Source organism: Macrotis lagotis, chromosome 1 (genome assembly GCF_037893015.1).
Source record: "Macrotis lagotis isolate mMagLag1 chromosome 1, bilby.v1.9.chrom.fasta, whole genome shotgun sequence".
NCBI classification, from domain to species: Eukaryota; Metazoa; Chordata; class Mammalia; order Peramelemorphia; family Peramelidae; genus Macrotis; species Macrotis lagotis.
In genome coordinates this window covers 387,289,017-387,301,109 of record NC_133658.1, presented here as the reverse complement: position 1 = coordinate 387,301,109, position 12,093 = coordinate 387,289,017, and the positions used below count along the sequence as shown (strand labels likewise).

The window sequence follows — 12,093 nt, the reverse complement described above, 5'->3', positions numbered from 1 at the left end:
GGAACTAGATGGTAAGGCATTCAAGGATAAGGGTAGGTCCTTATATTTCTTTGTAGCACCCATAGTGCCTAAAACAGTGTTATAAACACATAGTAGACACTGTTTTATTTGCATTAAGCATTTGAAGTCTGAAATTTAAATAATACATCCAAATTCAATAAGATGAAGCTTCAGTATAGGAAAACAGAAGAAGCAGACAGTGGAATTAGTATATCAATTAAAGATTGCATAGTTAACGATTGTTTTAAAGAGATTTTAAATTATACATAAAGTGTCATTAAACAATTATAGTTTGAAAATGGGTAGGGGTCTTTTGAAAAGAATATGAATGATATATAGTTAATATTGGAAAAGAAGTTAAATTTACTTTTCACAGTATCCATCTCAAGAAAGAGAGGAAAGAACTCTACTCAAATATATGAAAATCAGAACAAAGAAGATTCAAACACTAGAAAAAATGAAGATAAATTTGATAAATTCAATAAATATGTGGGAGAGAACTGAGAAAACAATAACTGTCCATGACTTTTGTCAATCAGAGTCTATACCTATCCATCATCTTTGGTATGCAGAGACATTAAAATAATCAAACTTCTTATTCAACTTGACTCTAACATTCAGTTACTGATCAACTAAATGTCATTAAAAAAAAACTAGGTATTGATGATATGGAAGAATACAAAGAAGGATAAGCCACTTCCCTTTCCTCTCAAGGATTTTAATTACTTCTTTATTATTCAAAACTAAAATCTAACAACTTAGGTCAGAATATGACTGATACACAATCATAAGACAATAAATATAGGACTGAAAAAGATATAAAAAGTCATTTTAATTTAGTCCCACCCTTTCAATGTACAAGTGAAGAAACTGAGATCTAGAGTTGCCTTAAATGTACACGGTAAGAAAGTAGTAGAGGCAAGAGTCAAGGAAATCTGATTCCAGATACAATACATTTTTATTATATCATGTGATGAATTTGAGACACTCAGTTCCATAGGAATGCAAATGACAATGAGCAATATCATTGTTGAATGGAATAATTAATGAAGGTAGAGAATTATAGAGAAGGTAGGACTTGAATAGAAATAAAGAGCACTTGATAGAAATTTATATAAGTGGATAGCTATAGATGCATAAGCTAAGGGATGAATACAAAGCACCAATCTGAGTATCTGAGGTTTAGTTTGACAAAATTTCTTTATCACTGCTACCATTTTTGCATGAAAAAATAATGTGCCTCTTAAAGTAGGTCCAGGGAACAAACAGATAATTGAAATCCATAGAATCAAAGGATAAAAGACTTCATACAGAAGGTTGTTTTTGAGCAGAGTTTTGAAGGAAATTAGAAATTCAAACAGGCAAATGCAAGGAAAAAGTGTATTCCAGGCATGGATAGACTCAAAAGCACAGAGATGAGAGGTGGTGGGCCATGTGTGAGGATCAGCAAGACAGAAGACCATTTTGGTTTTTATTGTATATTGTATAGGTAAATGGCAGTAATTGGTATTATTTGAAAATGGCTTTAAATGAAAGATAGGTAGTAAAGGATTTTAAATGTCAGAGATTGATACTATAGATAGTAAGACATTGGACTTTACTGAACAAAAGAATAACACATCAAACTTTTGCGTCAGGAAAATTACTTTGGCAGTTTGAGTGGAGTATAGAAACAAGGGCATGAATGTAAGAAATGTAAAGAAAGAATTGACAAAATTTTCCAACTGCTTGTGAGTTACTGCTCACTGATAGGATATGTGGAGGTGAATAAGAGGACAGCTGAAACTGACCTTAAGGTCGCAACCTAATAATCATAAGTTTGTCCTTTACAGAAATGGTGAAATCTGGAAGAGGGACATGTTCTGAAATGGAAAAATGTTATCTTTGGAACATATTGAATTTTAGATGTTTGTAGGAAATTCCAAATAAAATGTTCAGTGTTGGTGATATAGATTTAAGAGCTCAAAAGAGAGATTATAACAGCTAAAGAGATCTAAGAGATAGCTATATAAAAATAACAATTAAACCTATAAAAGTTGATGGTATCTCTGAGAATACAAAGACAAAGAGAAGAGAAAATAGTTCATCCACAGAAAGGGGCTAGTAAATGGATGATGATCCATTAAAGAAGACTGAGAAGTGAACAGAGAGGTGATGAAAAAAAAAAATCATCACAAAAAGAGAGAGTGTTTTAGAGAGTACATTGGTGTAGAGGGTTGATAATAGAGTCATATAATGTAAGAGACCAAGAAGGATGAGAATTGACAGGACATAAGATTAGGAAACTAGATTAGAGGATGTTTCTTTCAGCAGACTTAACACTTACATTAGGATTTGAGTAAGAGGATATCAGAAAGTAAAGATGATAAGGGAAAAAGTTGACCAGCAAACAATGAATATTTCTCAGATATGACAGTTCAAAATATGAAAGATGCTGCAATGATGAAAGAGTCATTATAGGAATTTTTTTTCTTTTGAAATATCTTTATACTTGGAAATAATGTAGTATGGATTAAACTATCCCAGATCCTCCTAACCATGCTAATGTTTATTGTATACATCTATATGTGCTTTTGTGTTTGTGTATATGTGTGTGTGTTTGAGAAACATTTTCCATTTTTTGTGGTACCTTAGATTTCTGACATCTAATATTTTTATTAAGAATTGTAAGGTTAATTTTATGTACTTCTTCAAGCAGGTGGAAAAAATGGAGCAAATTACTGTTTCAATTCTTATTTATTGTTAATAACAAAACTTGTTTTGTCATCATAACCCTGACTTTCATTAATTTTTCTCAAGAATCATAACTAGGAATTCTGGTACCAGAAGCAAGCAAGATTTCCTCAAATTACTTTTAAAAAATCAGTTACTAGACCTTGAAATACAAGTCTTCATGGAAAGAGGCCATAGTCCTCTGTTAGAAGTTAATAAAGATTTTGGAATGGTGAAGACCCTTAGTGGGCAAAGACCTAGTGATACATGAAGTGAGGAAGAAACAGAAAGAATTCAGACTAGAACTGAGATCACCTTGTTATGAGAAGAAGTATGCCACCAAGTAATTTTCTAATTTAATTAAAGTCATATTAACTAGGGGCTAAATACACTTTTCTACCCACTAAAGAGGTAAAAATTCTATTAGCATGTAGCCTCTAAAATCCTAGAATAAAGTCCAAATTATCTTTTCCTAGTTTTTCAGTTTTTTATATTTTGTGAAACTTTATCATCTTCCCTTTAATCTGATTTGTATTTCAAACAAAACTGAGAAATTTGATAAAGATAATTAATAACAGTAATAATAATAATAGTAATAATAATAAAATAATAAAAGGTGCTTTACAAATATTATCTCATTTGTTTCTCACAAAAACCTTGGCACATAGGTGCTGTTACTAAACTCATTATATAAATGAAGAAACTTGGGCATAGACTAAGTGACATGACCGCAGTCATACAGCTAGTAAGTATCTAAGGCAGGATCTGAAGGTTTTTTCCAAGTCCAAATCTAAACCTCTATTCACTGTGCCAAAACCCTCACTAACCCCCACTACCTAATCTCTTTGATGCAAAGTTGGATGGCTACTTATTAGAGAATTTGCAGAAGAAAATTTTTGTCATAGATAGGCTGAACTAGATGACCTTTAAATGCTTCCAAATCTGAAATTCTTTGATATCTTTTGGCCAGTTAGCAACGATGATGAGTTATTTCTATGAACTAAAACTAAACTGTTACTATTACTACAAATAGTAATAGTAATAGTAATAACACTAGATGGTTGCCTTTCTCTGTTCCTCTGACTCATAGTAAAACATCCTCTAGGTAGATTACAAACCAAAAATAAGATAGGGCTATTCAAATGTTTGCCAATATTACAAAGTGTCTAATAAACATTTTTGCAATTTTTTTCCTAAAGAATGAACCTTTCTATCTAATAATTACAGTGCTAATAAACCCAGTTAAACATTTCTTACAGATACCTTCTTGAAGGAGGACAAGAAAATGGCTATGTCTGGGATTCTATCATCTCTCCTTGATTTTGATTGACATTTTTGGCTAAGTCAATCTGACTCTCTTAAATGGTATAAATTAAAATATGTTGTTCACAACAACCAAATTCATCCCTTATGAGTAACCCAAGAGATAGCATAGCCAAGGAATAATCAGTAGATGCATGCATTTTCTTTGACAATACACAGACTGAATCTGTATCTGGTGGTTCCTCTTATTTTTCTTAGAAGTGAAGCATATTGTTTTTTCTTTTCTAAATTCAGTAAAAAAAAATTAGAAATCTTTCCTTAAAAGTGAAAATTATTTTCATTTTTGCTTTTTTTGCTTTTTTGGTAGCTTGTTATTGTTGCTTGTTTGTTCCAAGATGGAGAAGAATTCACTTTAAATTAACAGATGTCACTTCAGTCCTAATACTTCTAGCCAATTGTGGTCAGTCAAATGAACTTTTCCTCAAAGGAATTCAACAAAATGAACACTGATAATTTAATCAAGTTATCTAAAAACTGTCACTTCAAAACCAAGTGTTCACATAGTAATATATGGAGAATAGCAAAATATTTTTCAAAAAATCTTCCATTAGACTGCTACTTGACTGAGATGTATCATAATAATAGCATAAGCAACTTCCAGAGTGAGTACTTCAGATTGTCAGCCATTTAAAATTTTAGCCCCTTCCCTTAAGTTTAATCTCACTTTTCAGGAAAGATAGGGATTTCTGTAATACTAACACCAAAAATAATGACTAGTCAATAGATACAACCACTTTAGAACTATAGAATGTTTGATCTGGCAAAGAATCATAGGGGTTTTGTTCAACACTGTAGATGAAGAAACTGAGGACCAGATAGAAACCTGATTTGTCCAAAGTCATATATGGTGAGTTAATAGTAAAACCAAATGTAAAAACTAGGTTTCTAACATCGTAATCCGGGGCCCTTTCAGTCACATTTTTTTGACTTATACTATCTTTTTTTTCAGACAGGTTATTAGAGGAAAATTAAACTTATTTAATATTTATGATTTTCAGATGCTGACATTTGAGATGGTACACAAGGAGACAAGTGCAGTAGGCTCAAAGTTGTATCCTTTAAAGGACAATGTATCCCAATTTTACTTGGGAGATGTTTCTGGATGTGCCATTCTTTGAGAAAGTAATCAAATAATATGATCTGGAAAACTTTAGGTTCAAAAAGTCAATGCCACACATACTTTCTCAGTTCAAGAAATATACTCTCCTCTCATTTCAAAGTCTATTTTTATCAGAGCAGGATGGGAGGGATTATTATTCTATGGTTTTGTAATTATTTAGGAACACTCCAAAATTGGTCAGCTAGTGGATAAAAAGTTAGGCCTGGGAGTCAAGGAGAGCCATCTTTCTGAGTTCAAATCTGGCCTCAGACACCTACTAGCTATATAATCCTGTGCAAGTCACTTAACCCTGCTAGCCTCAGTTCTTTATCCATAAAATGATGTGGGGAAGGAAATGACAAACCACTCCATTATCTTTACCAAGAAAACTCCAAATGGGATGGCAAAGAGACAGACCCAATGAAGAAACAACAACCAAAGGTAATCTTTGTATGTAATGGTCAATTTTCGGTCACTAAACTTACCAACCAAATTTAAATGTTAATTTCACCTTGAAGTAGGTCTAACTTTAACCTCAGAACAAGAAATCACTAGTCCAACACATCTTAAAATAATGAATATTGTCCCATTTACAAGCTGATATTTATTCTCACACCTTCAAAACCCCATGATTTTTTAGTCACAGTAAATAGGTCAAGAAATGACACCTCATCTGAGCTGACTGGAAATTTTGACTAGAATATCTTTGTACTGTGACCACCACAAATTTACCAGGTAAGTGAATGTAAAGTGAAGTGAAATAAATTAAAGCTAAAAATTTGGATACTCTCCATTCTAAAGTAATTATATTTTCATTGAGGTTCTACTATAATGCCTTATTGTTTCCTCAATTTAATTCATTGATGTTATTTTGTAGTCTTAAATTTCAGTTGAATGAAAAAATCATTTAAAGATCCATCTGGGATTTTCTAAGTTCTACTAAGGGGCAGACAAAATTGAAAAAGCCATCTTAAACTTAATTAAAAAGTTCCAAAATACTATTCTGGCTTCAGTCACATGTTTGTATGTGTGTGTACATATATAGTGACATGTATACATAAACCTTTATTCATATACATGCACACATGCACATACCTCTTTCTCATTTCACTTCCCTCTGAGTAATCATGATCACCTAATAATTTATGAGTAAAAGTTGTTCAGCCTGAGGGAACACCCACACTAGAAAAGTTTTGATTTGTGCAGTAAAATCTAAAGTAGAATTTTTTTTGAACTAAAAAATCCCCATAGGAAATATATTCAGTTCCCTAAGGAAATGCAACTTTTCTGCCCACATTCAGCAAACTCCAGAATGTCTGCAGGAACTCAATATTCTGTTAAAGCAAATGGTCTGTGTAGTTAAGAAGTGCTATATAAGGATTATCAATTATAATAGAATTAATACAACTGCAATGATCATTTCATTTTCTCTTCATGATTCATAAGACTTATGAATATCACTTTTAATTGTAATGGAGTATATAAGATAAATTCTGTTTCCTGCTCCTCTCCCTCACTCTCCCCCCTCCTCCCCCCCAGTTTCCTACTTGCTTACTTAAGAGATGAGATTTAATGCATTTTGAGTTCCCAAGAACAAAGGTATTTTAAATGGCACAATAAGTGATAAAAACACATTGCGAAACATAAAATTCCATGTAAAGACTTCCTGATGCCAGTCTTTGACTCAACTGGTCGATATTCTTAAACTAATTATCTAAGCATCCCAAGCCTTCCTGCTGTTAAGTGGTTAAACCAATTTGGAAACGAGGATTATCTACTCTTTCAGCCACCTCTACTCTGCCCATTTAAATACCATCATGTCACAAAACTCAATTGCAGTGAAGGTTTTAGAGAATGGAACTAATTCAACCACCCAGCAATTAAATGTGGCTTCCATACCTGACATACCTGTGACTTTCCAGAGTGAGGAACCGCAAGCGAAACCCAAACCTTCCCTTCCCCCTCTGCCCCCCCCCCCCCATTTTAGATCTGGGACAATGTTATTTATAATGCATGCCAGCAGTGTTCGATTATGGTCAGCAGGGGGCACTCTTGCACGAAGCACAGAACCCCAGCAGGGCTCCTTGGGTCCAGCCGGCTAAGGCTTTGGCTGGAGCTTACTGTATGTCTGAAGGGGTATCTACCAAATAGGACGACACTCAGTAAATCCACAAGCTTCCGAGGTGAGTCATGATGCAGAAATAAATGGAGAAGGCATAGAGTTCAGCGCTTGCCTCTGACACCGGAATACACAGGCTTGAAGGTGATGGGGGAAGGGGTCTGGATGGAGGGAACAGAGCAGGTACCACAGGAAATCAAAGTGTAAGGGGATGGTAACCCAGAGGCATTCCTGGTCCTAACAGCACCCGAATCCCGGGGAATTGAAAGGTTTGCAGCACGGTTTGATTTGTGATTTATTTTAGTTAAATGCCCCCCTTCCCCTCCCCAATGCCAAGAATCTCCTGAACCCCAGGTAGTCAAGTCACTGGGGAACAACATATCCGTTTTGTATGGATGTCTGCATATATTTTCTACGTGTGTGTTTTTACTCTCCTTTATTAACAATTGTCTGGTGTAGCTTTAAAAGAAGCTTCATCCAGGAAAGGGGGGGGGGGCAGGGGAGGGAGATTTGGTGAAAGAGAGCTGACTTTCACCTGGGAGTTTTCATCTTGGGCACAGAGGGTTCCAGGGAGAAATCAGACCATCCCCTTGGCTCCCTCATAGTGCCCCCCCCCACTCCTTTCCCAACCCCTAGATAATCAGTAACATCAGATGCTTCCGGAGGGAGAAAGAAGATAAGACAAAACTAAATACTCACCATATTGACTTCTGATACCATATCTATGCTGGCTATGTCTATATTCATGCCCACAGCCACAGGAGGACCTGAAAATCAAGAAGATGACAAGCTCTGTGATCTCTAAGAACTTAATTCATTCTTAGGAAGTTATCTCTTCACTCCACGATCTCAGCACAATCCTCTCCCTTTTCCCTTCCCAACCCCCAGATCTCCATCCCTGAGTCCTCCATGTTAATTTGCAACAGTGAAGATTCTTCAGTTGCCTGAGCCTTGGGGGCTTCCCTCTAGGAAAGCTTTATATAACATGCACACACGTGTTAGGAATGGGTGACAAGTTCCAGATATGTCTACACATGTGGTCACACCAGGATATGAATACACACACATACACAAGCTGTCTTAACCGCTTGATTTATATATTGCCTGGAATATCATCATCACCACCACCACCACTTCTTCCTCCTCCTCTTTCTTTCCCTCTCTCCCCTCTCCCACTCCAAGCATGTTTTAACTGTTTCTGTCCCACACAAGTTGAAAACAATGCTGAGTTTGCACCTTTCCTTTATGTACCACAGAGGGTTTTTTTTTTCATTTTGTTTCGTTTTTAGGGGGAAAGGGCTGTTGCGGGGGGAGGTTAGGGAAACACTAAAAGGAAGAAGTCAAACATCAAGGAGAAAAACTGAAAGATCAATGCCTGAAGAAATGGGCAAGTAAAACTTCAAAAGTAGGCAGGCACAAAGGGTTAATATCATCTTTTAATCGTTTGTCAGCATATCTTGCCCTCAAGTATACTTACTGTATCCCAAGATACATTTATACTTTTGGACCCAACAAACCAAACTTATAAGACTTACATGTTAATAAAGTCAATGATCATTAGGTATGAAGTCGGGTTAGGAGAAAAAAAAATGAGTGACCAGTTACAAAAATTCAGTAGTATTCAAGGATCACATCAAGACTGTCCTGTGCTAAGGAAATTAGGGAACTTTAGACCAGACTGAAAATATAGTAACACAGAGAACAGCAAGCAACCAAAAGCAATAGCCAAATAAAATAGCGATCTTGATAGAGAGATGAAAACCAAAACTGCAGAAAGGGCTTGGTATATGAATAGCAGCTAAAATCTTATTTGCAAGACAACTGAATTACCTCCAAAATCTGGCCTCAGACGAATGTCATAGCCTTTCAGCAGTCTATCCACCGTTTCTTTAACAAGTGACATATTGCTAGGGTCATTGGCACTAAAAAATAATAAAAGGAAATACATAAGCCACCAAGCACAGGTTTCTCAAGATCAGATCCACACTACACATTCCTATTAACTGGCATAGACAGTGATTCAAAGTGAAGAGGAAAAAAGAAAGGGATCACTTACCTCTGTGCACACACCACAGCTATGATTAAAAGGAATGTCCAAATCCCAAAGTAACCCTTTTTCCTGACTCTCCACATCCCTTTAGCTTTTGATATGATTTAGGGTTTCACTGAAGAGAAGAAGAGATCCAACTTATTCTGGCCAGTGCAGTAATTCTAATGTGAGGCGCATGCGCACGGAGTACCAAAACATCAAAGGAGCAGCGGTGGCTGCTGGAGATAGAGCAAATTTCCTTGTTAAAAAAAAAGAATTAAAGGGGAAGAAGGAAATGTATTATATTAAAAAAAAATCACACCCCTGGAGCATCAAGAGTATATTTTGATTGTTGTCCTCGGATTAGGTTACCCTAATATAAACTACAACGCCTGGTGAGTTTCTGGAGTTACGGGATGAGGCAGTTATTCAGTGGCTGTGGGTTTTTCTTTCTCTTTCTATCTTTTTATTATTATTATTATTATCATTATTATTATTATTATTTTAATGTGCAGAGCAGGATTAGGAACAGAGGGAAATGCTGTTGTGGAGAGAGTGAAAAGGAAGGGCTAGTGATGCTCGGAGCCAGGGGGTGCAGTGCCTACATGGGGCTTGGCAGAGGCAGGAGGGGGATGGTGTTGCAGGAGGGCGGGAAGATTGTTTCAACTTTTTTTTTCTGGAAACAGTCAACCCTACCTGGAGAGAAGAGAGGGGTACCTAGGATGTGAGACACAGAAGGAGGAGAGAAGAGGGAGGGAGGGAGGAAAGAAGGGAGTGGAAGGAAGCTGGGGGGAGGGGGGTTTGGGGAACCGGCTAGATTTCTCATGCAAATAAAAAAAGGGGGGGGGAGTGATAATTTCTAAGGAGCAGGGGTGAAGATAGATCTTTCCAGCAGGATATTTCTTTTTCTTTTTCCTCATTCTCTTAGAAATAATAACTTTGAGGTCCTGGCTTCTCACCATGTGACGCTCCTGGACGGCTTTTCTGGGTTATTTATAGCAGGAAAATAGAGAAAAGAGAGAGAGAGAGAGGCAATGAAAAAAAAAAACGCTGCGTTTTCTCCCGAATTTCTAACTAATTTTGCCTTTACTTATATACATCAGTGGAACTAAGCGAGGGTAAGGATGGCAGGATCCTTGAAGGAGGAGGGATGGGTGAGTCTAGGAATAGGGTCCGGGAGGAGGGAGATTTAAATCTTAAAGGGGGTAGGGTGGGTGGGGTGAGGAGGAAGAATGCTGGAGGTGGAAGAGACAAGTTTTTCCACCTGGACTTGTCCTGGAGGTACAAAGGAGCGCGCGCGCGTACACACACACACACACACACACACACACATACACACACACACACACACACATAGACATACATAGACATACATAGACACTCCCTGCCTTCCTTTCCATCCCCTCCTGGTCTTCCTCCTGGGTTCCCAGATCCGCTCCAAAGCCCTCCCCGCTCCGGCCACACTCTGGAACCTGGGCTCCGCACCCCGTTCCCTTCCCTTCCCAATGCGGAGCGGCGATGCGCAGGGTGGCGGCCCAGGCTTCGCCCTAGATCCCCAAGCAGGGACTGTGCGGGCTGAGACCCGCAGAGACAAGATACAAAGACATTCCCAGAGAGAAGAGCAAAGGAGGAGGGGGAAATGGGGAGGAGGGCAGGCATTGAGTACAGGAGAAGGATAAGCTAATATTGTCTCTTCCTCCTCAATCTTTACCACCCCCTCTTCTTGCTCCTCGAAAGTCCCTCTTGGATACCAGTTGCCCACCGCCCTGGGGACTGGAGTTGGCTTTGCCCCCCGCCCAATGGCGCCTTGGAGTTCTTGGATACCTGGGAGGGAGAACTATTTTAATTTTTCATCTCATAAAATACAGACTTCCCATGCATTTAGGAGGAGAGGCACAAATACACCCAGACAGGGTGGGAGGTGGGATGTGACTCGAGGCTCCAAGAATGGGCAAAAGCATCCCTGATGCTTCTGAGGTTTTCTTTGGGACCTTTACCCTTCCACCCCTGTGGGGCAATGCCCTGGCCCAGCCAAGTGTTTGGTGCACGAGGCCAGCTCCTCAGTCCTGCAGGCAGCTCGGAATCTGCCAGATATTTAGTTATCTGCTGTCTGATTCTTCCATCCCCTTTCGATCTCTACCCCTTTCCCTAAAAACAAACAAAAAAGACACACCCCCAAACAAAAACTAGCAAACAAAAAAACTCCTTAATTCTGCAGGGCAGATTGAGAGGCCAGGCTTTACCCCAGCAGGAAAAGTGCTGAAGGAAAGCAGGAAGTCTCATCTGTTGAAATGAGGCTGAACCCTATCCCTGCTTGAGGGCTGCCTAAATCCCAGCTACACTCATGACCCATTTCCCTCCTAACATTGCCCCCCTTTCACTTGATCTCTCACTCTGTTTGGTCAGTGGATCACACGGTTCAATGCAATGCAGAAAAGGAAGGAGAGAGAGAGAGAGAGAGAGAGAGAGAGAGAGAGAGAGAGAGAATAGCAATCTGTGTTCATAGGATGGGAAGGGTGGGAAGTGGCAGGAGGTGAGAAAATTAGTGTTTACAATTTTAAAAGCAACTATTTCATTTTAATTTAACTTAAAAGATAGATTAGATAATCACAAATAAGACAAAAATAGGTTGATATTTGCATCTCTATATCTTTTATATTAATATTTTGTAAATTTGCAATATGCTTCTTCCCTACACCTCAAGATTCATCTATGATAATTCTTATATATATATATATATATATATATATATTTAAAAATTTATATCTGTGCTTCTACTTTCTTCCTTCTCCAGATGCCTTATAGCAAAGT

General features: G+C 37.7%; 1 protein-coding gene across 3 annotated transcripts in view; it reads right to left on the bottom strand.

Moving 5' to 3' along the window:
- Nucleotides 1-9,415, bottom strand: part of GABRB2 (gamma-aminobutyric acid type A receptor subunit beta2) — a 184,029-nt gene extending 174,614 nt beyond the window's left edge. For all 3 annotated transcript variants that reach the window (XM_074230053.1, XM_074230044.1, XM_074230061.1), the window contains exons 1-3: nucleotides 9,310-9,415; nucleotides 9,084-9,175; nucleotides 7,953-8,020 (exon numbers count right to left, since the gene is read on the bottom strand). In XM_074230053.1, coding sequence (XP_074086154.1) covers nucleotides 7,953-8,020; nucleotides 9,084-9,175; nucleotides 9,310-9,386 — 237 coding nt within the window. In that variant the 5' untranslated portion in view covers nucleotides 9,387-9,415. The remainder of the gene's footprint in view (nucleotides 1-7,952; nucleotides 8,021-9,083; nucleotides 9,176-9,309) is intronic.
- Between the last annotated feature and the right edge of the window lie 2,678 nt (nucleotides 9,416-12,093).